The 27,044-nt window shown below is 36.8% G+C and overlaps 1 protein-coding gene across 1 annotated transcript in view; it reads left to right on the top strand.

Annotated features, from left to right (window-relative positions):
* The window catches only part of Tango6 (transport and golgi organization 6), a 410,302-nt gene that overhangs the window by 158,610 nt on the left and 224,648 nt on the right, over positions 1–27,044 (top strand). The window contains exon 9 of the mRNA XM_090391522.1: positions 26,698–26,773. Within this exon, the coding sequence (XP_090247648.1) occupies positions 26,698–26,773 (76 nt within the window). The remainder of the gene's footprint in view (positions 1–26,697; positions 26,774–27,044) is intronic.

The raw sequence follows: 27,044 nt of genomic DNA, 5'->3' as shown, positions 1-27,044 counted from the left end.
GCACAGGCCAGAAGGGTGACGAGGGTGGTAAGAAAAGCAAAAAAGGATTACGAAAGAACATTGGCCATGCAGGCTAAAGAGAATCCTAAACAGTTTTTTAGATATGTAGCAAGTAAAAGGAAAAATGTACATGGTAGATTGATTTTAAAGAATGCCGATGGTAGGGAGGTAACTGAATCAGTTGAGATAGTTGAGTTACTGAGTGAGCACTTTGCAAAAGTATATCATCCAGGTGGTGACATTGCAGAAACGAATAACCCAGTAGATTATACTGGAATTGTGGTTAATGAAGTGGAGGTGAGTAGTCTATTGCATAACCTCAATGTCAATACATCTGTGGGATTGGATGGTATACCAGCTCGTGTTGTACGAGAAGCAGCTAAAGAATTGTCAGTACCCTTGACCATTTTGTTTAATTTGAGTCTCGGGTCTGGGTTAGTCCCGAGCGGGTGGAAAGAGGGGAAAATAGTTCCACTGCATAAAGGTGGTTCCAAGACTGCTGTAGTAAATTACCGACCGATTAGCATATCAGGAATCCTTGTCAAGGTCTTAGAGAAAATAGTCAAGAGGAAAATACAAGATTGGATAGAAGAAAATGGGATACTGTATCGGGGACAGCATGGTTTTGTGAAGGGTAGGTCATGCCTCAGTAACTTTCTCACGTATTATAACACAGTGACGGCTGAACTGGATAAGGGTAATGGGTTTACGGTGATTCTACTGGACCTTGCCAAGGCCTTTGACAGGATTCCACATGGAATTCTAATCAGTAAATTGCAGCATATGGGAATGGACATAGGGTTGGTGAGATGGATAGGAGGGTGGTTGACGGAGAGATATCAGAGAGTGGTTTACTCGGGAGTAGAGTCCACAAGACGGCCTGTGACTAGTGGTGTGCCACAAGGATCTGTTCTTGGACCACTGCTGTTTAATTTGTTCATAAATGATATAGGAAATGATCTGAGAGGAACAGTTCATTTGTTTGCGGATGATGCGAAGTTGGGTAGGGCAATAGTGAATGCAGATGACGTCAAAATTTTGCAGGATGATTTGGATAGATTGGAGGTCTGGGCTAAGGAGAATGGATGTCAGTTTAATGTGGCAAAATGTAAGGTTATGCATTTTGGGGTGAAAAGATTGGCGGCAGTTTACTGCATTGGTGGAACCGTGCTCCAGGAAATTGATGAGGCACGAGATTTAGGAGTGTTGGTAGATAAGGAATTGAAATTTAGGGGACACATTGCAAAAGTGACCAAAACAGCTCATCAAATCACTTGGTTGCTGAAGAATACGATGACAAGCAGAGACAAGCAGGTTATTGTTCCTCTGTATCGAGCCTTGATAAGACCCCATCTAGACTACTGTGCTCAGATTTGGTCACCTAGGTTTCTTCTTGATGGGGAGGAGGTGGAGAGGATCCAGAGGCGAGTGACCAAGATGATAGCAGGTCTGTGGAATGAACCGTATGAGAACAGGTTGAGGATTTGTGGGTTACAAAAATTGGTTGATAGGCAGAGGAGGGGAGATATGATTGAGACATTCAAATTACTGAAGGGTTTCTATAAAATTAATTCAGAAGATATTTTTGAGTACAGGGCTGGTTGTGGGACTACTAGGGGACATCCATGGAAACTGGGCAAAAGTGTGGTTAGTAAAGGTGTTAGAGCTGGGTTCTTTACTTTTAGAGTAGTGAATGAGTGGAATGCGCTCCCTGAGTCTGTGGTGGATGCTGTGACAGTGAATGAGTTTAAGGCGAGGTATGATAGATACTGTATGAATGTCAAATAGTTGTGATGAATATGATTTGGGGCCTCCCTCGATGAGTCCAATGACTCCCTGGAGTTGCCCGTAATAATAGTAATAATAGTAATAATAAGTAATATTGTTTAACTTGTGAGTCATTAATAATAAACATGATTACTATGATTATTATTAATGGTAATAATACACACTTTTTACTCTTGTGTCAATGAGAAATTCTGCAAATCATAATGATATTAAGAGTAATTATAATTCTTACTGAACCATTTTGCAAGAAAAAGATGCATTGTTGCCTAAATATTAGTATATTCATGTAATTATTTGAGAGATAATAAACTATAAAAAAAAAAATATTATTATTATTATTATTATTCTGTATACTCTGTATTCAAAAATTCTGTATAGTCATTATTGTATTATTGTTAATATTAGAAGACCGTGCGTTGTAAATACATAATATAGAATAATATAGAAGCAAAAAAGTATTATTAAAAATTTTAATTGAAACCCAATGTAGAAAATGCAGCACTTAGTGATGAATTCTGTCACTCAAGATGTTTATTGTATGTGTAAATATTTTAACAATCAAAAAAAAAAAAAAAAAAAAAATTATGGGTATCTCCATGGAGTCAGTAAACTCATTGCGGGAGACCCAAACTATCAAACAATATCAATTATATCTCTTCTTGAATTCATTTACAGACAAAGAACTCATAACTGAGTCAGGCAGTGCATTTCACTCATTCACCACTCTTCAGGCAAAAAACCTCATTCTTACACTCTTGTTAACCACACTTTTCCTTAATTTCCAGGGATGACCTCTTGTTCTTCCATCACTATCACACAGCTGAAACATTTCTCCTGCATCAATCTTATAAAAACCTTTTAGTAATTTAAATGTTTCTATCATATCCCCTCTTCTCCACCTATCAACCAACCTCTGAAATTCACAAGCTCTCAATCTATCAATGTAGGGAGCATTTTTTAGATCACTCACCAACTTAGTCACTCTCCAAGTGACTAGACCTGAACACAGTAATCCAAATGTGGAAGTATCAACTCCTTATAAAGGAGAATAATAACCTCTTTATCTCTGGATGTTTATGTGTTCTTCAATATACAAGTAATCCTATGTGCAATTTTGGACACCTTAGCAATGTGCCCTCTGAACTTCATCTCCCTATCCACCAACACCCCCAAGTCTCTAGCCTCATCAATCTCTTGGAGTATAATTCCATCAATGTGGTACACAGCTGGTAATCTTTTAATCCCAAAATGCATAACTTTACACTTTTCCACATTGATCTGACATCCATTACCTTTTGCCCAATTTGCCAGCTTATTTAAATCATCATGCAAACTCTCAACATCAGCTTGATTTTTTATTGCACTACCCAACTTTGTATCATCAGCAAACAACTGAATATCTCCCTTTAAGCCATTTCCTATATCATTTATATACAAATTAAACAACAATGGCCCAAGTACAGAGCCCTGAGACACACCACTGTCACCTGCCTCATCCTGGACTCTGCTCCTCAATCTCTCCCTGAGCCATTCTCCTATCCGTATCACCAGTTTAGTATCCATCCCCATCAGCTCCAATTTGCGCAACAGTATTCCATGGGATATCCTGTCAAAAGCCTTAGTGAAATCCAGAAGTACCTCTGTGTAGCCATTTCCTTTGTCCAACTCAGATGTCATTCTATTATAAAAAGTTAATAAATTGCTAAGGCAGGATCGACCTTTAACAAAACCATTTTGGCCCCTGTAGAGTTTCATATCCTGATCCACCCATTCTTAAATTTTGTCTTTAACCAACTTTTCCAATACTTTTACCACCACTCCCGAGATGGTGATTGGTCTGTAATTAACTACCGCAGTTTTAGAGCCACCTTTATGCAATGGAACTACTTTGCCTTCTTTGCACTCCCTAGGGACCATACCAGAATTCAAACTTAAGTTAAAAAAACAAAAGAGACCAAAACTGGTGAGATCTTTCTAAGCAATAAATACAAAATGTTATATTCAGGCAATGACAATCAAGGAAAAGAAGGAGTAGCCATAGTATTCAACACAAAATACGAGGCTAATCTTCTTGAATGGCAGTCAGTCTCAAGTAGAGTAATGTGGGCAAATATGAGAATGGGGAACTGGACAATGAGACTTATTTGTGCCTATGGTCTCACAGAAGGTTCTACTAAGGTAGAAGTGGAGGAATTTTTTGACGCTCTAGAAAAAGCAACTGACACAATGAATAAGGAAAAGTTGGTCCTTGTTGGGGATCTAAATAGCAGAGTAGGAAATGATTGCAAGACATACAAAAATATTTTGGCAAAATTTGGAGAAAAGAGCAAAGCTAACAATAATGGCAAATATCTGTTGAATTTATGCTCAGGACATGGATTGGTTATTACTAACACCATGTTCCAACATAAAAATGTGCACAAATTCACATGGAGAGAAGAGGCAAGGAATAAGAAAAGTCTCATTGACTATGTTATTGTTGATAGTGATGTTTTCTCCCTCGGGCAGAACACCAGAGTGTACAGAGGATTTGAAATTGGAAGCGATCACTATTTAGTCTTGAGCAGGATAAAATTGAATTTCATATTGAAAAGAATAACATGTAAGAAAGTTTTAAAGCGAATAAAAGTTGAGCAGCTCTCAGATGTGAACTGTAGACTAAAATACACAAAGATTATTGAAAAGAAAATGAAAGAGTTTGAGAACAGGAATCAAACCTTAGAGATTCAGTGGCAAACTCTGAAGAAAACATTGATTGATTCTGCCAGAGAGGCATGTGGTGAGGTTGTGTGCAAGGATAAAAAAATCAGAACTCCCTGGTGGACACAGGAAGTTAAAGTGGCAGTGAAGGAAAAGAAGAAAGCATATCAAAAGTTCCTGGCAAATAAGTCAGCTTTTACTCTTACAGAATACAGAGACAAATGTAAGAAAGCTAAACAGTGTGTAAAACTAGCTAAACAAAAGTCATGGGAGGACTTTGGCAAGAATATAGAAAATAAATATCAAGAAGGTGGCAAAATATTCTGGAGGTTGTTGAAGAAGCTTAGGAATGGAGGAAAGAGTGGTGTAAAAGGAGTTAGAGATGATAAAGGTGACATGAAAACAGGAGAAAAAGATATCCTTGAAGTATGGAGTAATTACTTTGAAAAACTGCTAAATGAAACAAGCAGTGATGCTTGTTTCATTTAGTTACTAGACCGTTTTGCTTGTTTCATTTAGTCACTAGCTTGTTTCATATAGTCACTAGACCGTTTTCTATACTAATAGAAAACGGTCTAGTGACTATAAAAGCCAGCTTAGTAGATCTTGTGCAAGAACTCTTTAAGAAACAGAACGAACAAATAGCAAAAAAATCTAGCGAAATCTAACAAAAAAATAACAAAAAATTCCTTACTGCATGCCTGGTCAGTGATAAAAAACACTGACCAGGCATGCAGTCAGGAATACATATCCATACTTGAAGTAGAAAAAGCCATCAAAGGCTTGAAATGTGGAAAGGCAGCAGGAGTAGATGATATTCGACCAGAAATGCTGAAGTACGGTGGTATAAAAGTCTTACAGTGGCTGCACTGCATAGTTCAGAAAGCCTGGACAGCGGGACGAATTCCCGATGATTGGAGTAGAGCTCTCATAGTACCCATATATAAAAAGGGAAATAAAACTTAATGTGAGAATTACAGAGGTATTTCCCTACTGAGTGTTCCTGGCAAGATCTATGCCAGTATACTTGAGAAATGGTTGAGAAGAATTGTGGAAGAAAAGCTTGGTGAAGAACAAGCTGGATTCAGGCCAAATAGAGGCTGTCAGGATCAGATCTTCATTTTACGGCAAATAGTCGAGAAAGCATGGGAATATAACAAAGATCTGTATTTAAGTTTTGTCGATTTGGAAAAGGCATATGACAAGGTGCCAAGAGAGAAGTTATTCAATACGCTGCAGTTATATGGTGTCAATGGGGCATTATATCAAGCAATACTTAGTCTTTATTTGAGTTGTAAGTCAGCAGTTAGAATTGAAGGAAGTACAGGAAGATGGTTGAATGTTAAATCTGGTGTGAGACAAGGATGTACATTATCCCCTCTGTTATTCATTATCTATATGGATCACATTGTGAAGGAAAGTGGTATTAAACCTGATATCAAAATTGGAGATGTTAATGTCAGCTCTTTGCTTTCTGCGGATGATGTTATACTTCTAAATAAATCCGCTACAAGTCTGCAAGATTCTCTGACTAAATTGAATGGCTGTTGTAATAGATATGGTATGAAGGTCAGCAATAAAAAGACAAAGACAATGAAAATAGGCAGAATCATTGAAAATGTCAACTGTGTTGTGAATGGAGAACCTGTGGAACAAGTAAAACATTTCAGCTACTTAGGCACAATTTTTACTGAAGATGATAAATTAAATATAAAAATAGACAACAGAATCAGCAAAGCTGGTATGGTGGGAAGTGAATTGAATAAATTCATATGGAATAAGAGAGAAATTAGTCGGAACACTAAATTAGCTGTATACAAGACAGTGTTCAAACCAGTTTTAACTTATGGATCTGAGAACTGGGTCAGAAGTAAAACACTTGACCAAAGACTAGAGACCGCAGATATGAGAGTCCTGAGAAAGATTAGAGGCATGAACAGATGGCATCAATGGCAATATCATATTAAAAATGAGGATATTAGGAAAGAACTTGACATTGTCAGCATCCAGGAATGCATTAGCAGAGCTAATCTCAGGTGGTATGGTCACTTAAATAGAATGGGAGAGGAAAGATTAGCAAAACAAGTGTTCTCTGCCAGGTTGGCAGGAAAATGACCCAGAGGAAGGCCAAGATATATGTGGATTGATACAGTACAAAGTGCCTTAGATGATAGAAATATAAGATCTGATAATGTTGGAGTCTTGACAAGTAACAGACTGATTTGGAGGAAAATTGTAGATAGGAAGTTAGTAATGATGTAATTTTTTCATGTAGTACTGTCATATCCTGTACACCCCTTGAGGGTACATAGCAGGAATTTGATGATGATGATGATGATGAATACAGTCTGGTCTCTTTTTATATGGTAGATACGTTCCACAGAAAACCGCACATAAAAAATCGCAAAAAATGACCTAACTTACATTGAAAAATTAGGGATATGTTCCATAATTTTCTAAAACCGCATAAAACCGAAGCAATGGATTAAAATAAACCTAAAATCGCATAAAAAAGTTTATAAAAATTCAGGAAAATAAGAATGTCTAAGTTTGTTTTAAACTTGAATCATTCAATGTTATTGAAAAGTAACATTTTTTAATCAGAATTATCGTCGCTATTAGACAATATTCGGCAACGTTTGTGAACTGGTGCGAAATCACTTTCATCACCAGAAGAGATAGTCAGCGCATCAGATCTGTATGGTAAAGGCAATGGTTCTTCACAAACAGAATTAGCTTCACCCTCATTCTGTGCTGATTTTTTTCTTCTATGTGTCATGAAGAAGAAAATGATTTTCCAATTTATTTCACAGTTTAAGTCCTTCTCGAATTATATTTGCAGTCAGGGGGTGCGGATTTTTCTTCTGCTTCAGTATTGTTTTTTAGATCTTTGATGATATCTAAAGTTAATCGATATCCAATAATATCATCGTCACGTAAGGCATTATCCACAAGCAATTCATCTACATCATTCTGGCTAAATGTATCAAAACCTCCACCAATTTCATGTGCCAAAGTAAAGATTTCAGCTGATAATGTTGTTTGGATGGTTGCAATGTTTGCAACACATCCAGGCCAAGGTTCCCAACAGGCATTTAAAGTTTGTGGTCTTATTTCAGTGATAGCAGATGCAACTGGATTTAAGCAGTCCAAAATATAAATTTTTTTCCCAAACGTCAGTTACTGTTAATGATTCATTTTCTAGTTTATCCGATATAAATTAAAAAGTGTGCTTAACGTAATATTTTTTAAAAGTAGCAATTATGCGTTGATCTAATGACTGAATAATGCTTGTTGTATTGGGTGGAAAAAACACTAGCTGCACATTTGGATGTTCTAAATGCGGATGACATGGTGCTTTGTCAACAACTAATAAAACTTTAAAATCGAGAGCCTTTTGCTTCATATATGTTTCCACTTCTGGTACAAAGCAATTATTAAACTATTCAGTAAATACAGCAGTTGTTATCCAGGTCTATGTATTAGCCATTCAATGTACTGGCAGCTGTTTTAGATCTTTGCCTTTTAGAGCACGTGGTCATAGAGATCGATTTACTAGGAGGGATTTCAACATTCGATCCCCTGATGCATTGCTACAAAGTAACAACGTTACTCAATCTTTGCTTGCTTTAAACCCACTTGCTTTTTTCTCAGACTTTGCGATGTAAGTTCGACTAGGCATTTTCTTCCAAAACAATCCTGTTTTGCCAGCATTATATACACTTAATTGGGACAATATCCACCATCTTGAATAATTTTGACTACCTTCTCTTGAAAATTTTTGGCTGCTTCTTCATCTGCTGCTGTGACCTCGCCTGTATTCTTCACATTATGAAATGCATTCCTTTTTAAAAACCCTGGTTAGCCATCCTTTGCTAGCCAAAAATTCTTCATCAGCCTAGGGAGCAGAAGTAGATGCTCTAATTTGCTTCATCTGTTCATAAAACTGAAGAACGTTTTATTTAATTAAATAACCACTTATAGGAATTCTTATTTAAGTTAATTCTTCAATCCAAATTACGAGCGCTCGTTCCGTTTTTTCTAATAAAGCATCTCTTGAGTACGATGATAATTTGGCACTCAGTTTTGTGCCAGAAATGACAGATTTTCTTATTGCGACTTCATTCTTTTTAATTGCTCTTATAGTAGATTCGCCTAAATTAAAATGTTTACCAATCATCGTAGATCCCTCTCCTTTTGCTAAGCGATCTAAAATTGCAATTTTAATTTCCAAAGAAATTGCTTTTATTTAGTGCTTTTTTTTCTTCATTGGGTAAAATTAAATCTTTAAAATGAAAATTAGCAAAATTTAGATTTACGATAATGAAAAGACAAACATAAACTTACTCACTGCTTACACGTTAATCACGTTATCCCAGAATGCGCTGCAACACGCTGTTCATTATGTACAACGGTACATAACTTTTGAAGTTATGCACTGCATAACTTCAAAACTGCATAAAAAAGATACACATAAAAAGAGACCCGAGTGTGTGTGTGTGTGTATATATATATATATATTTTTTTTTTTTAAATGTCTCACAACAACCGAGTAAAAGCCTATGATCACATATATATATTGAATATATATATAAACTAAAACACAAACTATATCACAATACACAAAAGTAAAGTATATGCTTTCTTAATCATTTACAATAGCCTGAAGTGAAGTAAAAAAAGAGAAGAAAAGTAAAATTTAAATTAAAAAAAATGTATTTTTTAAAAATTTAAATTAATTAAAATTGGAGCTACATCAATTTCTACTTGTTAACTTCTCTACAGAACTGTAAAGAAGGGTCTATCCATTAGTCAGGTTTTTTTTATGTTGGAATTCTGCCATCTTGTTCTTCTGTTGTTCTGTACTTGAATACTGTATGGATTTCTAATGGGTCTTCCAGACTCTTGATGCCCAAGATGCTGCCTGCAAAAATCTGGCACTTGTCTGAAACCATATTTTAGAGCTAAAATCAGGGCTATCAAGCTATGTAAATCACAGTATTGGGGATGTTCTTGTGGACAACTCTGCATAGTGTGTTTTGTGTAAAAAATAAAATAAAACGGATAGGCAAGTTCCAAAGAATAAAACAGCAAAAAGAAAGTAGTAGACAACCAAGGTGATGCCCAGAAGAATAGTCAATCACAAACAAGCAAAGTGAGGTGCATCCAACCAGCAACAGGCGTCAGCCAAGATATCAATTAAATTTTATCTGCCACATTGAAAGAGATCTACCCCCCCCTCCTCCCAATATATTCTGTTGGCTATAGCCAATAGAATATGGATCTCTGAAAACTAGCAAAGGCGTTATTATTACAAAGCTGACAAAGGCAATGTACCGTTCTTGACTGTACAGCTTATCTAGAAAAAAAAATATTAACTTATTGACATCCAACAACAGTAACAACATATATCAATTGGTTAATTACAATTCAATAATCTGCATCAAAGAGAAAATAACAGAATTAGGCCAGTCATTGTGTGTTGGTTGAAACAGTTAAACAGCTGTTACTCCTCTGCTCTTAGAATTTACAGTCTGTCAGAAATACACAAAACAAATGCACTACTGAGACCGATAGTTGAAGGACTTCAACAGCTCTAATTATTACTTAGCCAAGAAACTAGTTGTGGCACTCAAGGAGTCAGTAGTAGTTAAAAATGCACAACACCTCATAAACTGAATTAAGAACATCACACTCAACGATGAAGATATATTTATCAGCTTTCACATAATTGCCCTTTTCATGGATGTCCTGATCAGTGATACAGTTCTTCTCCTACAGAAAATTTCCACCTATATCACAGCCCTTCATGTACTTCTGCATGCACCCCCAAGCTAACTTTTATATGGAAGACTTCAAGTAACCAGTTCTAGATTCAGCAAGTCTAAAGCCCAAAGTTTAGCTCAGATGATATATTTGTGACAAATAATACAAAAAAATCCAGTTTACCATCAAGATTAAAAACAATACTCTCTTTCTTTTTTTAACAAGACTTTGATACTTTTTTTTTCTTATTATTGCTAATTTTCATGCCAAATTTGATACAATGGAACTAATTTTTGTTACTGTTTCTCATTTCACTACTTTTATTCATAATGTGATCCATTATTGATGATAGCTGATGAACTGCAGCCAAGGAGAATTGAAGTATTGCAGGATAGTGAAAGGAGCTCATTTGAGGCTATTTGGTGTGAGATTGATACTGGCAGAATAAAATATACAGTTGGGTGCTGCTATAGACCAGGTGATGGAATAGATGGTGGAGATGGTATGCATAAACAAATTGATGAAATGAGTGGAAGGAGGGTAATTATTATGGGGGATTTCAACTATGGTAACATTGATTGGAAGGAGGAGAGGACACATGTGAGGAAGGAAATGGATTTTATTCAATTATTAAGGGATAACTATCTGAAACAGCATGTAATTGAAAATACTAGGGGTGTGAGAATGCTTGACCTGGTAATAGTATCTGAGAATTTGACTGTAATGAATATGACCATGTTGCCACCTATTGGTGAGAGTGATCATAAGGTCTTGACCTGGGAGGTGGCTAAAGGTGTGAAATTTGTGATTAAGACAGGGTATATGTGGAATTACCGTGCTGGCAAGTATGACAAGCTTAAGAGATTGCTTGGATCAGTGCCATGGCATGTACAACTGCAAGGGCTGGACGTCGATAGAGCATGGGAAGTGATCAAAGAGCATTTACAGGAGGTTATGGCTGATTGTATACCTAAGGTCTGAATAGTGAAACAAGGAGGGGTTAAATGGATGAATAATACCATTAAGCTTGAGCTGCAAAAAAAGAAACAGCTATGGAGGGAATTTAAAGAAAGGGGTGACCTGCAGGCACACGAACGGTATAAAGTACGGGCTAGAAGGGTAACGAGTGTGGTAAAAACAGCAAAAGCCGATTATGAAAGGAAACTAGCTATGCAAGCAAAAGAGAATCCCAAACAGTTCTTTCAATATGCTGCAAGCAAGAAAAAAACTGTACATGGCAAAATGATTTTAAGGAATGGCGATGGCAAAGAGTTCACTGAACCAGTCGATATAGTGGAGTTACTGAGCGCGCACTTTGCAAAAGTATATCATCCAGGTGGTGACGTTGAAAAAATGAAGGAACCATTAGTTTATATGGGAATTGTGATGAATGAAGTGGAGGTGAATAGTCTATTACAGAACCTTAATGTGAATACATCTGTGGGATTGGATGGTATACCGGCACGGGTCTTGCATGAAGCGGCTAATGAATTATCAGTGCCCTTGACCATGTTGTTTAATCTGAGTCTCAGGTCTGGCTTAGTCCCGAAGGCGTGGAAAGAGGGGAAAATAGTTCCACTGCATAAAGGAGGATCCAAGACTATGGTTGCAAATTACCGACCGATCAGCATATCAGGAGTCGTTGTCAAGGTCTTGGAGAAAGTAGTCAAGGGAAAAATACAGGAATGGATTGATGAAAATGAGATACTGTACAGAGGACAGCATGGCTTTGTGAAGGGTAGATCATGCCTCAGTAACTTGCTCAAGTTTTATAACAAGGTGATGGCTGAACTGGATAAGGGAAATGGGTTTACAGTGATACTGCTGGACCTGGCAAAGGCGTTTGACAGGATACCACATGGAATTCTAATCCGTAAACTACAACATATGGGAATGGATATAGGGTTGGTGAGATGGATAGCTGGGTGGTTGATGGAGAGATATCAAAGAGTAGTTTATTCAGGAGTAGAGTCCAAAAAACGGCCTGTGACTAGTGGTGTGCCACAGGGTTCTGTTCTTGGACCACTGCTGTTTAATCTGTTCATTAACGATATAGGGAATGGTCTAAGTGGGACAGTTCATTTGTTCGCTGATGATGCAAAGTTGGGTAGGGCGATAGTGAATGCAGAAGATGTCAAAGTCTTGCAAGATGACTTAGATAGATTGGAGTTCTGGACTAAGGAGAATGGATGTCAATTTAATGTGACAAAATGTAAGGTTATGCATTTCGGAGTGAAAAGATTAGCAGCAGTATACCACATTGGTGGAACTGTACTCCAAGAGATTGATGAGGCCAGGGACTTGGGAGTGTTGGTGGATAGGGAGATGAAATTTAGGGGGCACATTGCAAAAGTAGCTAAATCAGCTCATCAACTCACTTGGTTGTTGAAAAATACCTTGACGAACAGAGAAAAACAAGTTGTTGTACCTCTGTACCGAGCCCTGATAAGACCTCATATCGACTACTGTGCCCAGATTTGGTCACCTCGGTTCCTTCTTGATGGGGAGGAGGTTGAGAGGATCCAGAGGCGAGTGACTAAGATGATAGCAGGTCTATGGAATGAACCATATGAGAACAGGTTGAAGATTTGTGGGTTGCAGAAACTAGTTGATAGGCGAAAAAGGGGAGATATGATTGAGACATTCAAATTGCTGAAGAGTTTCTATAGGATTAATTTAGATGATATTTTTGAGATCAGGACTGGTGGTGGGAGAACTAGGGGACACCCATGGAAGCTGGGCAAGAGCGTGGTTAGCAGGGGTGTTAGAGCTGGGTTCTTTACTTTTAGAGTGGTAAATGAGTGGAATAAGCTGCCAGAGTCTGTTGTGGGTGCTATGACAGTGAGCGAGTTCAAGGCAAGGTATGATAGATACTGTGAGAATGTTGAACAGCTGTGTGAACATGATGTTTGGGGCCTCCCTCAACGAGTCTAAGGACTCCGGAGTAGCCCGTGGTAATAATAATAATAATAATAATAATAATGTAGATAAAAATAAGAGTAGACATAGTTGTCACCCTATCTTACACCTTATTTTATATCTGACCAATAATTCTGTGCTTCTTTCAAATATAACCATTGACTTAGACATTAACTAGACTATATGTTGTGCTATATAATATCTCACTTACTCCATGTATTTCTTTAATTTTGAATATTTTTTTTTCAACATCTTTTTGTCTACTTTTTGTAAACATTGCCTTACCAGCCTAGAAGATGATCCATGTGAAGGACTTCCGAAAAGTGTAACAACACCAGAAATCATTGCTCAAGTGCACGATATGGTATTGGATGACCGGCGAGTCAAAGTGCATGAAATTGCTGAGACTATAGGCATTTCAAAAGAACGTGTAGGATATATTTTGCATGAAGAATTGCAAATGAAAAAGCTTTGTGCAAGATGGGTGCCCTGCTTGCTCACAGCAGATGGATTTGCAAAGGGTTCTAAAATGAAGAAGCAGAAAGGGAAATGGCCCCAGTCCAGCATGGAGAGATCACATCGAGTGAGTGGTATCGGTTGAACTAGCTGTAGATCCAGAAATTAGCTGTTGTGTTTGTATACCAATACTAGAAGTATAAGAAACAAGGCGGATAAAATGGTTGCACTAATTGCATCTGTGCACCCAAAGATTGTCGGAATAAGTGAGACATGGCTAGATGAGGACGACATCCTGACAGGAATAGAGATGGAAAGGTATGATGTGTTTCGTGAGGATAGAAGGGGTAAAAAGGGAGGGGGAGTGCTATTGATGATAGAGAAAGAGTTATGTCCATACAAGGTAGAGATGCAAGAGGGAAATAAGGCCAGTGGTTTTGAGGCAGTATGGTGTGAGATAGAGGTGAATGGAATCAAATACTTGGTGGGATGTTGTTATAGACCTGGTAATGTGGATGGTGGTGATAGTGAAATTATAGTCAAATAAGCCAAGCAAATAAGAAAAGGGTGATCATTATGGGTGATTTTAATTATGGCAATATAGACTGGAATGAAGAGATAGCAACTGGAAGTAAAGAAAATGAGTTTCTTGAGTTTTTGAGGGATAACTACCTCAGACAGTACGTAACAGAGGGCACACGAGGATTAAGGATCTTGGATTTGGTCATCTCATCGGAGGATGTAATTATAAATGAGGTGTCAAATCATCCACCAATTGGTGAAAGTGACCATGAGGTGATTACCTGGGTGGTTGCCAGCAGTGCAAGGACCCCTGTGAAAAAAGGGTATATGTGGAACTACAAGGGGGGCGGGGTTGATTATGAAGAGCTCAGGAGACAGCTTGCAGGTGTAGCATGGAATGAGGAGTTAGCTGGAAAAGAGATCAATGCAGCTTGTGGGATTTTCAAAAACTATTTAGTAGATGCAATGTCTAAATGTATACCACGGGTGAGAAGGTTAAATAAGGTAGGTGTGAGATGGATGAATAAAGAGATTAAGGATGCGATACAGAAAAAAAGGGCATTTTGGAGGCAGCATAAGAGAAGTGGAAGTAACCAATTTCATGAGGTCTACAAAGACCAGGCAAGGAGGGTGACTTGGTTGGTGAGAGTAGCTAAAGAGAGGTATGAACAGCAGTTAGCTGATGAAGCCAAAAAGAATCCTAGGGAGTTCTTTCGATATGTAGCCAGCAAAAGAAAGAATGATTATGGAAGGATGACATTGATTGGAGGAAATGGTATAAAGACAGCTGTTGTAGAATGTGTGGTTGAGATACTTAATGAGCAGTTCATAAAGATCTTTCAATCTTGTGAATGTGACTTCACGGAGAGATTGAGAGCAGTTGATGATGGGGAGGAGAGAGACTGACTGTAAGTGAGCAAGAGGTGTTTGGGGAGTTGAGTAAACTAGATATAAATAAGGCTGTGGGACTTGATAATATATCACCGCGTATTCTGAAGGAATGTGCCAGAGAGTTGACACCTGCCTTGACATATTTTTTTAATACGAGTCTTGCACTTGGTCAAGTTCCTAAAGAGTGGAAGGAGGGCAAGATTGTGCCACTTCATAAAGGAGGTGATCGAACTCAAGCATCAAGCTATAGGCCTATATGTGTGTCAGGTGTTGTGGTTAAGTTGTTGGAGAAGCTTGTGAGAACTAGGATCCAGAGTTGGGTTGACAACAATGGCATAATGTTTGATGGACAGCATGGATTTGCTAAAGGGAGGTCATGTTTTAGTAATCTACTTACTTATTACAATAAAGTGACTGCTTCCTTGGACAGAGGAGAAGGATACACAGTAATATACTTGGATTTCACAAAGGCTTTTGATAGAGTACCGCATGATAAGTTGACAGTCAAACTAGAGCAGATGGGGTTGGATATTAGATTAGTGCATTGGATTGGAGACTGGCTATCTGATAGGTATCAACAAGTTGTGTATGGGGGTGCGATATCCAGGAAAAGGAAAGTCACTAGTGGAGTGCCTCAGGGGTCTGTTTTAGGGCCATTACTATTTAAGTGGTTTGGGTACTGAGAAAAATGAAGAATGGAAAGGCTGTGGGAGCAAACCAGATACCTGGGGAAGTGTGGAAAAGTTTGGGCAGTGAGGGCGTGGATATGTTATGGGATCTGATGTGTAAAATAGCCCAACAGGAAAAGATACCATAGGAATGGAGGAAAGTATTCTCGTCCCAATCTGCAAAGGAAGAGGAGATGTTCAAGACTGTGGCAACTATAGAGGAATCAAGCTGATGTCACACACATTAAAAATATGGGAAAGAGTAATTGAAGCACGGTTACGGCAGGAAACGAAAATTGGTGAGGAGCAGTTTGGATTTATGCCAGGAAGAGGGACAATGGATGCAATATTTGCGCTAAGGCAATTGATGGAGAAATATAGAGAGATGCAAGTGGATCTGCACATGGTGTTTATAGATCTGGAAAAGGCATATGACAGAGTGGCCAGGCAGGAGGTATGGAGGTGTATGAGGAAGAAGGGGGTGTCGGAGAAGTACGTGAGGTTGGTGAAGGAGATGTATGAGGGAACAGAAACTCAGGTCAGGTCTAGTGTCGGCATGACAGAAGGGTTCCCTATTGTCGTAGGGCTACACCAAGGGTCAGCTCTGAGCCCCTACCTCTTTGACCTGGTCATGGATGTACTAGTGGAGGATGTCAAGAAGGAGGCACCATGGAGCATGCTGTTTGCCGATGACATTGTTCTATGCGAGTCATCCCGAGAGAAGCTTGAAAATACCCTGGAAGAGTGGAGAAAGGCATTGGAGGAGAGCAACATGAGAATTAACCGGGTGAAGACTGAATATATGTCAACGGGGAGTGACGAGGATATCGTCATATGACTCCAGGGTGAAACGCTAATTTCAGGGAAGAAATTCAAGTACCTTGGGTCAGTTGTCGAGAGGAATGGTGGCCTGGATGAGGAAATACAACATCGAATAACATGCAATTGGATGAATTGGAGGAAGATGAACAGGGTCCTGTGCGACAAGAGAGTGAGTTGTAAGAGGAAAGGAAAGCTCTATAAGATGGTGGTGAGGCCGGCGATGCTCCATGGTGCAGAGACGTGGCCTATAACCAAGGCACAGGAGAGGAAGATGGAGGTAGCGGAGATGCGGATGTTGAGATGGATGAGTGGTGCGACAAAGAAGGACAGGATAAGGAATGACTACGTCAGGGGGACGGTTAAGGTGGGACCAATTGGCAAGAAGATACAAGAAAGTAGGCTGAGGTGGTTTGGACATGTTGAGAGGAAGGGTGAGGAGTATGTTGGTAAACGAGTGGAGTATATGGAGTTGGAGGGAAGGAGGAAAAGAGGCAGGCCCAAGCTCAGGTGGAGGGATAAGATGACAGAGGATCTTAGGGAGAAAGGATGGAGTCCGAAGGATGCTCTAGACTGGAGAACTTGGAAGAGTTAAAGATTGGTGCGCCGACCCCGTTTAACATGGGATAAGGCAGAGTGAAAGAAGAAGACTATTTAACTTGTATATTAATGATATTGGCGAAGATTTGGATGGAGATATTCAGTTGTTTGCAGAAGATGCAAAGTTGGGACGAACCATAAAGAGTAGTGGAGATGTTGTGGCCTTGCAAGAAGACTTGAATAAATTGAGTGATTGGCTACAGAAATGGGGATGTGAGCTCAATATTGCAAAATGTAAGGTTTTAAAATTTGGAAAACAAAGATGGGATGCAGAATTTATGCTTGGTGAGAATATATTATTGGAAGTAGAGGAAATAAGAGATCTGGGGGTGATAGTGGATAAGGATCTAAAATTTAGGGGACACATCGCCAAAATTGTGAAGACAATGCAAAGACCTCTGGGAATTATGCAGAGGACTCTGACGTGTAGAAGTAGGGAGATTCTTGTTCCATTTTATAAGGCTTTGATTAGGCCACACATGGACTATTGTGCCCAGATTTGGTCACCGGGTTTTCTGAAGGATGAAGAGATGTTGGAAAGGGCCTAAAGGCGACTGACTAAGATAGTTTCTGACCTCTGGAATGTTGAGTATGAGGAAAGATTTAGAAGATGTAATTTGCAGAGTCTAGTGGAGAGAAGGAAGAGGAGAGATATGATAGAGACCTGCAAGTTGGTAAGGAGTTGTTATAAGATCAATGGCGGAGAAGTTCTACAAAGAATAGTGGGAGATCAGGGGAGAACCAGAGGTCATATCTGGAAACTGTATAAAGAGGGTGTGAGTAGGGGAGCGAGAGGCAGGTTTTTTTCGTGCAGAGTTGTGAATGATTGGCATGCCTTGCCTGAGAGTGTGGTGTCTGCAAGGAGTTTGAGTGTGTTTAAGACACGGTATGATGAGATGTGTGTGTGATAAAAGGACCTCCCAGATGAGTCTTTGACTCCATGAGGTCTTGTTTAATAATAATAATAATAATAATCTGTATAGATAAAAAGTTAAGTTGAGGACCATTTCTTGTGTGACTTATTATGTGTGATCTTTTTTTTTTTTTTAAATCTGTTCTCTGCATTCCTTGGAGGCTATGTGAAAGTTTCCCCCTTAGCAAGCTTTGACTCTTAAACAACCCCCAGATAGGAAACCACAAAGAAAAATAACCCATAGAGCATCTCTTTACTGACTGGCAATAAGACAAGAAGAAAATAGATAGAAAAAAAAAAGTCATTTTATTTTATTTTTTTTTGAAAACTGAGGAAATTGGATAAGAAACTGAAATCAGTTTTTTTTAAAAAATATATTCAATATAAAGTAATTTTCTCTCTTAATCATAATTTTGTTATAGAAATTCTATGCAAGTAATAAACTTATAATGATAAACTCTTATATCTTAAGGCAGGGCTGTCCAACCTTAGGTAATCCAAGGGCCGCATTAAAACAAAAGATTTATCCAAGGGCCGCATCCAATGCGTATCTAGTAATTTAGTGAGAAGCAGTGACACAACCTTGACATCTGAACAATGGCCACACAAAATTGCACCGCAGGCCGCGTTTTGGACATCCCAGTCTTAAGGGATAATATTTATTTTACATGTAAATATATTCTTCACTTTAGTGAAAAGTTAGTTGCATGATCTGAAACATTCACTTACAGTTCACATAGCCAAAGCTTAAACACATGTAGTAGTACATGTTTTATCTTATGAGGAGGAACTAAAATGGAAAGAAAAAAGTTTTCATTGTTTACGGAAGAAAAAAAAATTGAAATCACAAAATTCACTTGAAGAAGTAGTATACTAAGCAAAGTTTTCGAGGATACTGCTCATTCTTTTATGCAGTTATATACATTTATGCTTTTATAAAAATTTCATAAAAGTCATATTTCTGCCATTTGAAATACTTTGATATTTTATTAAGGATTTTTTTTTTTTGGATACAAAGAAGAACTTTGTTAAAATAAAAATATCTTATAATTAATTCTTGTTCGGCTTTGTCTTTGAAAAATCTGCTAATTTTGTTATTTACTTATATGTTATGTTTTGTCCCTTGTCTAATCTTAATCCTTGGTAGTACTTCAAACTTATGGCCGCTACTAATATATTGCTCGAGTGTGCGAAACTCTGATAAAGACAGTGCCTCAGGCTAGAGCCAAATTCTTTGTTAGATTACTAGTGCTCAATCTGATTAAAAATTTTGGAAATTTATTTGTTTAAGCTGCGTCACCAAAATTTACAGGATAAGAGAATTTTCTTTATCCAAGATTAAAACACTTAGTATGGCACACAATCCTTAATTCTCTATCTTATTCCTATACTATAATCATGTATGTTTCTCACTTTGCAGTCGTGACTATATCAAAATACATACGCATAGGTTCTGTTTATGAGCAGTGCATTGAATTTAGTGATCAGGCAAGTTATTTGTTTGACAAGAAAAGAATTTATTCATTACTAAGAAAAAGAGATATATAATTGTCATTCAATAAATTTAACTGAGTCTAGCATATAGGGTCTATTAAGCAACTCGATATAATATATACACTCCTGTCCCTTAACTAATCTTGAACTTTTCAGGGACCATGTGCCTAGAAACTTACCCCTTAAAACTTTAACTTATTTTTAGATTATCATCACATAAAACTCAGGTTCAGGAATTATCTATTAACATCAGATTCTAGTATTACACTCTATAACTTAGCTGTGATCTCTAGCACAGAGTAATTGATCTCATCTAATGGTATAGTTCCTAAATTCCTGCATTACTACATAAAGTACAATTCCAGTTAATTTTCATTCACCGTCACAAAATTTACTAATTTTCTTCCTACTAGACAAATGGAAAGTTCTTATTTGGTAGTGAAGTCGGGATCTCTCTGGCTTTTACTTGCGAACATCTTTTGAATTCCTGTGGCTCATAATTTCACATCAGTTTCTTCCTAGACGAGTTTCTTTTGCTGCTACGTTCCTCTGGCCTTTGCTTCTTATATGTAGGTCTGGGAATACGGTCACGATTCATTGCCTACGATCTTTGCGAAGCTCAGCTGCCATTGTCCGACCTCGTATTTACGCATAATCTCCTCGGGCTACATTGACTTCATTGCCGTCCGGAGTCCTAAATCTCATGTCGGAATTCTACTTGACCACATAACTATACTCGGATGTTCCACTCCTGACCATACTGGAACTTTGACTCTCCGGAAACAACAGGAAAGAAAAAGCCTTGTCTTGGTGGCAAGCCTCTATATATTTGGTTCCAATGACCTTCACTTTTCTTACGTCATCGTCCCCTGGATACCCTGATGTTATGCACCCGTCACTATCGCTGGTCATTACACTCAGACGGGAATCCCCCACGCAATGTTGATCTTCGTGTTTGTGGTGGCCTCAGGTCATGACATAATCCTTTAATCTGTCTGGAGTTTTGCTTGACTAGAGGTATACTTATACATAATAAATAACGGAAAAACTCACGTAGAAATATTATTTAATAGTATAATTTTCGCCTGTGTGTCACAGGCATCTTCAGTACAATTAGGCACAAAAATTAAACATTAACTGACAATTCCAAAAAGCGCCACCTAAGTAGCTGGTGTAAGATAACTAAAAAGGTCAATAACTTTCCTAAAAAAAAAAAAAAAATTTAATACAATAAAAAGTTAGGAAAGATTAGCTGATTTGTAAAGTACTATCTCCCATAAAGGGGATAGACGTAAGCCGTCGGATCTGTTTAAGTTAGGAGAATGAAGTAGAGTTTCACATGCTTCTTTATAAAGGCGTTCCATGAGAAACTGACTTTTGTGAAGAACTCTTGTCTTTCTCCAATGAACTCTGTGTCTAGTGAAGATGGCATGTTCTGCAAGTCCAGACTTTTCAGGTTTAAAGTATTCAATATAAGGTTGGTGTTCTTCTAGCCGAATGGAGGCAGATCTTCCCGTTTGTCCGAAATAACATAATCCACAAGAGCACGGAATCTGGTAGACACCTGGATGATTAAGATGTGGAAGCTTGTCCTTTGGAGAAGCGAGAAAGGTGGAGATTTTTCTAAACGGTCGAAAGGCAACAAAAATATTCAGTGGTTTTAAAATTTTTGCTATACGTTCATTATATATTGGAGAAAGACAAGAGTTCTTCACAAAAGTCAGTTTCTCATGGAACGCCTTTATAAAGAAGCATGTGAAACTCTACTTCATTCTCCTAACTTAAACAGATCCGACGGGTTACGTCTATCCCCTTTATGGGAGATAGTACTTTACAAATCAGCTAATCTTTACTAACTTTTTATTGTATTAATTTTTTTTTTTTTTTTTTTAGGAAAGTTATTGACCTTTTTAGTTATCTTACACCAGCTTCTTAGGTGGCACTTTTTGGAATTGTCAGTTAATGTTTAATTTTTGTGCCTAATTGTACTGAAGATGCCTGTGACACACAGGCGAAAATTATACTATTAAATAATATTTCTACGTGAGTTTTTCCGTTATTTATTATGTATAGTTATGTCTACTCACGGTTTACCTCTTTTAAAACTTAGAGGTATACTTATACACAATTTACTTCAATGTATATTTCTTTGTTCTTATACAAACCCCTTTGTTTTTACAATATTCAACAAAAATTCAAATAAACATTATTCCCAATTTAATTCACATCAAATTTCTATATTAACATAAGTATTTTTAGTTGGATTTAGCTTACTTGTAAAATCTGTATAAAAGGTATTTATTTATAAAATTCCTTTCATTCACGATTTTACAACTTGAAGTCAACTGCTATCTTTATATACAGTGCATGTAGCATAGTCATGAAAATACTTAATACACAATCTTTTGTTTGCTTATGCTAGGATAAGCAAAACACAGGTTTAATAAAAACATAAGCAAACAAACAGAAACAAAACACAACAAAAAATCCTGTAGCACTGATATATTATAGATACTTCTACCCCTCCTATATGAGATTAATATTTAAAAAAAAAAAGCATAAAAACAAGAAAATAATTTCTTGTCATCTGTAACACTTTCCAACCCAGCAGAAAAACTTAAGTTATATACTTAATATTCTCTTGGTATTTATATCAGGCTCATATGATTTAATGTATATATTCTTTTATCGTTTGAAAAGAAATTAAAATGACAGTGTTATTGAACTTCATAACACTGTGATGAAACTAAATACTTCCCTAATAGGAATGGTCTTCTTCTTCTTCTCTCTTCCATCATCTATGTGGATGATGATGAGGCCGAATGAACTCTTTCCACTTTTGTCTGTTCCGGGAGAGTCTGAACAATTCTGTCCAGTTTGGTGTCGCTTGTTGTGATTTGGTTTTCAGGTCCTCTTTTATTTTGTCTGTCCATCTAATTCTGGGCCATTCTTTGGATCTTTTACCTTCCATCGTTGTATTCAGGACTTTAGATGGTAGTCTTTCTGTTCCCATTCTGGTCACATTACCAAACCATCACAGTCTTCTTACTTGGATTTTGTTTATTATTTTTATTTCTTGTTTTAGTCGTTTCTTATGTCTTCGTTTCTTAGTCGATCCAGCAAAGATACTCCAAGTAATCTTCTTAGCCAACCCATTTCAGTAACTAATAATTTTTTCTCTTCAGCCTTTTTGAGATTCCAGCATTCATTTCCATAGAGGAGTATTGGGAGGACCATTGTTTCATAAATTCTTACTTTTGTTACTTGTTTGATGTCTCTTGACTTCCATATTTTATTAAGTCATCCAAAAATTTGGGATGCTTGACTGATTCGTCTATTTATATCTTTTATAATTTTACCATTGTACTTAATAACTCCTCCAAGGTAGGTGAAGTTTTCTACCTGCTCTAGATTCTTACTATCAATTTCAATTTTTAGATTGGTGCTTCTTTTTCCTAGTTGCATAATTTTTGTTTTGTCTATATTTATGTTTAATCCAGATTTTATACACTCCTTTATTTTATCAGAAATTCGGTGTAGATTTTCTTCTGTGCTTGCAAGTAATGCAATGTCATCTGCAAATTTTAAATTTGTCACATTTTTCCCATATATTTTGATTCCAGAGTCTTCGTCGTTTAAGGCCTTATTGGTTGCTTCTTCAAGTGTAAGATTGAACAGGTCTGGTGACAGATTGCATCCCTGTCTTACTCCGCTCTCTGTGTGGAACCAGTTGGTTAAGGTGTCCTCCATTTACTGCACTTTCAGATTTCTCATACAGATTCTTTATTATTCTTATGGTTTTGTTGGGAATTCCGAATTCTTCCATAGTTCTCTTCTACGGATTGAATAATGTTTAATGATTCCAAAAGCTGTTCCTTTCCTGCTTTTAAGAATTCTTCATGTATTTGATCAATTCCAGGTGCTTTCCTAGTTTTGAGTTTTTCTATGCTGTGTGCTATTATTTCTTTGGTAAAGATATTTGTTTCCTCTTCCATTTCATAATATCCTGAGAGCTGTTTTTATTATATAAATCTTTGAAGTATTCTTCCCATCTGGCCATTCGTTTTGTTTTACTTTCAATTAGTTGTCCCTCTTTGTTTTTGATCATTATAGTTTTTGTTGTCCGTGTCTTACTAATTTTGTCTATTTGTTTATATAATCCATGAAGGTTATTTTCTTTTGATAGCTTTTCTGCCATTTTGCATTTTTCTTCTAACCAGTTATTCTTGTCTCTTTTAACTAGTTTTCTAATTTCTCTAGTTAATCTATTATATTCATTTCTGTTATAGTTCTGTTTTAGTTTTATGCTTTTCCTTTGATCGCTTAACCTTTTACTTCATTCGAGATCCAATCCTTTTTACTTCCTCTTTTTGTGTAACCTATTGTTTTTTCTGCCAACTTTAATATTATTTCCTTTAATTTGCACCAATGTTCTTCGATGTTTATATTCTGTTTTGGTAGTTCCTTCAGGAATGAATTCTTGATATTTTCTTAGAATATTGTTGTCTTGTAGTTTTTTTACATTCAGTTTCCTTTTGACTCTAAAATTATTTCCAGATTTTAACTTTATTCTTAGGTTTGCTAATACTAGATTATGGTCTGATCCACAATCTGCAGAGAAGGGCCGCCAGACATTAGACACATTCCTTAGTCACCTAAACAAACAACACAAACGCATACAGTTCACAATTGAAATTGAAAAATACAACACACTTCCATTTCTAGATACACTTGTCACACGTCTTCCCTTGGGCAATCTTTCCTTCACTGTTTACCGAAAACCGACACATATGGGACAATATATATACACATAAACTCATTCCACCACCCAACACAAAAACTAGATGTCATCAACACGCTAAAAAACAGAGCTCAGACGATTTGTTCCAGTGAACAGGCACTGAAAGACGAGTTTAAAATTATCAGTAATAACCTACAAAAAAACGGATACAGCCAAAATACTATAAACAAAATTCTCTACAAAACCACAATAAAAAACAAAGACAAACCAGACTACAGTAAAACTATAACCATTCCCTACATTAAAGGAATATCAGACAAAATAAACAGAGTACTACAAAAGTACAACCTCAAAGCCACCTTTAAACCTCCTGCAAAATTAAAAAACTTACTCAACTCATCCAAAGACCCGCTCCCTCCACTAGCTCACCCTGGAGTATACCAGATTTATTGTACTTGCAACATACCATATATAGGAGAAACAGGATGCACTATTCCTATTAGACAAAAAGAACATAAACGACACATTAAATATAATAATTATGGTGAAGCTGGCCTTTCCGATCATGCCCTGAATACCTTACACAGAATTGACTGGAAAACCACCAGCTGTCTACATCACACTAGAACCTGGTATGAACGGAAATTCAAGGAAGCCTGTGAGATTATCAGCAACCACCCCAATCTGAATAACAATGATGGTTTAAAAATCCCAAACATTTGGAAGGTATATATTCGACCTTCCTCACCAAGAAGAACTATAAACAGGACTGTAGAAAATCCAGTATTGTAAATCAAAAATAAGAATTGTAATACTTGTAATACTAAAAATAGGACACCAATTGTTTCTGAAAGAAAACCATCTAAAAGAATGTTTATTCCTGTCATTGTAAAAATAGAATTTAGCTTGATGTAAACATTATTTTATTTTATTTTATTTTATTTTTATTTATTTATTTATTTATTTTTAATATTTTTTTATTTTTTTTATTTTTTATTTTTTTTATTTTTTATTTTTTCACCAGAGGTCATGCCACTAGAATAACATGTGATCAAATCATTGTTTCTCTAGCTTACAGTTAATGATGTAACTCAGCTTGTTCTGTATACTTATGTACGCTCCAGATGATGATCTTGATGTGAAGATCGAAACGTCGGGATAATAAATAAAGTTTTTTAACACGTTTGTAAATTCCATAAAATTTTTAAAATGAATGCTGATCACCGTGTAACCCTAAAAGAAAGGTTTTTAAAATGATCTGCAGTTTAGGATACTTGATTTGGTTTACAATAATATAGTCTATCATATTCTTGGTTTGTCTGTCTGGTGATATCCATGTCCATTTTCTTTGGGGTTTTGCATGTTTAAAGAGAGTTTTGGTTATTATTAGTCTATTATTTGAGCAGAAGTTTAGCAGTCTTTCAGCATGTTCATTGCTTTCTCCATACCCGAACTTTCCGATTACTCTTGGCCAGGTATCCCAGTCTTTGCCTACTTTTGCGTTTAAGTCTCTCATTACAATTAGGAGATTTTGACTTGATGTCTGCTTTTTGAAAATCTATACAGAACTCCTCAATGTCTTCTGATGATGATGTCAAAGTTGGTGAGTATACTTGAATAATAGTTAGTGATCCAATCGATGTTTTAAATCTTGCTTTAATTATCCTAGGTGAGATAGGATTGTAGGACAATAGAGAGTTTTGAGCCTTTGGTTTTAATATAATGTTACTCCTTCTTGGTGTTTGTTGTCCTCCCTGCCTGAAGTTAAGATTTTGTACTGTCCATGGTGGAATTCTCCTTTTCCAGTCCATCTGGTTTCGCAGAGTCCAATCACTTCCCATCAGTAGTTGTCTAATTCATGCAGTAGTATTTCCAATGCTCCTTCTTGGTGAAGAGTTCTTACATTCCATGTTCCTATGCTTGTTATGTTTTTCCTGTCTATTAGGTGATGTTTTGTTCCAATAGCGCCTTCACTATCTTGCTTCCCCTAATATTGGGCGCGACCCTTGTTTGACTGGGTGACGGTCGAGCCGGCATGTATCTTTAGGTTGGTTAGAGTTCATTCTGCTTCAGTGGTTAAGTTTTCGTCAAGTGTCAACCACCACTCCTTGACCTGAATTCCGCCACTTTTTTTTTTTTAGTAGATAGTGAAAACTACAGTTTGAGGATAGGAAGGGTGCTGTTATTTATATATAATACATTACACTGACAACACACTGAGACTTACACAAGTCATGTTGGAGAACCATTATATAAAATGACTAGGTGCAGATTCTTGGTTCTAAAATGTTTTTACAACTTAGTTAAATAATTTTGCTTATAATAGTGTTTCTTTTTTTTTTCTTTTTGTTTCTTTGTTAAATCATTTTTTTCTACTTCACAAAAATGTTTTCACATTATAAGTTTGATCTTTTATAAAGGTCTGAGGAGGCAGAAGTCCCACTTTTATTAGCAGATGAAGTGCAGCTAACAGAATGCATAGAAAATCTATATAAGGTAAGTGTGTTTAATGCTGTGCCATTATGCTACAGGCTTCTTTCCAAAATAAATTTAAATAAAACGTGCTAATTAATATTCTGAAATTAATTACAAGAATCATTCAGAAAATTATTTAGTGAATTTAAACCATGATTAAATTTAATTACATTAAAGCTTTATTGTATTATTATTTAAATTTGTCACTTATACTACAAAACAGAAGTCCCTATATATAACTACACACACACACACTGTAAAAGAGAAGTCTGCTACACTAGGTATATATAGT

Source organism: Typopeltis vanoorti, chromosome 4 (genome assembly GCF_054136105.1).
Source record: "Typopeltis vanoorti isolate ZY-2024b chromosome 4, IOZ_Tvanoo_1.0, whole genome shotgun sequence".
Classification (NCBI taxonomy): domain Eukaryota; kingdom Metazoa; phylum Arthropoda; class Arachnida; order Uropygi; family Thelyphonidae; genus Typopeltis; species Typopeltis vanoorti.
Note: the sequence above shows the minus strand (reverse complement) of the source record. Positions and strands in the feature narration are given on the sequence as shown.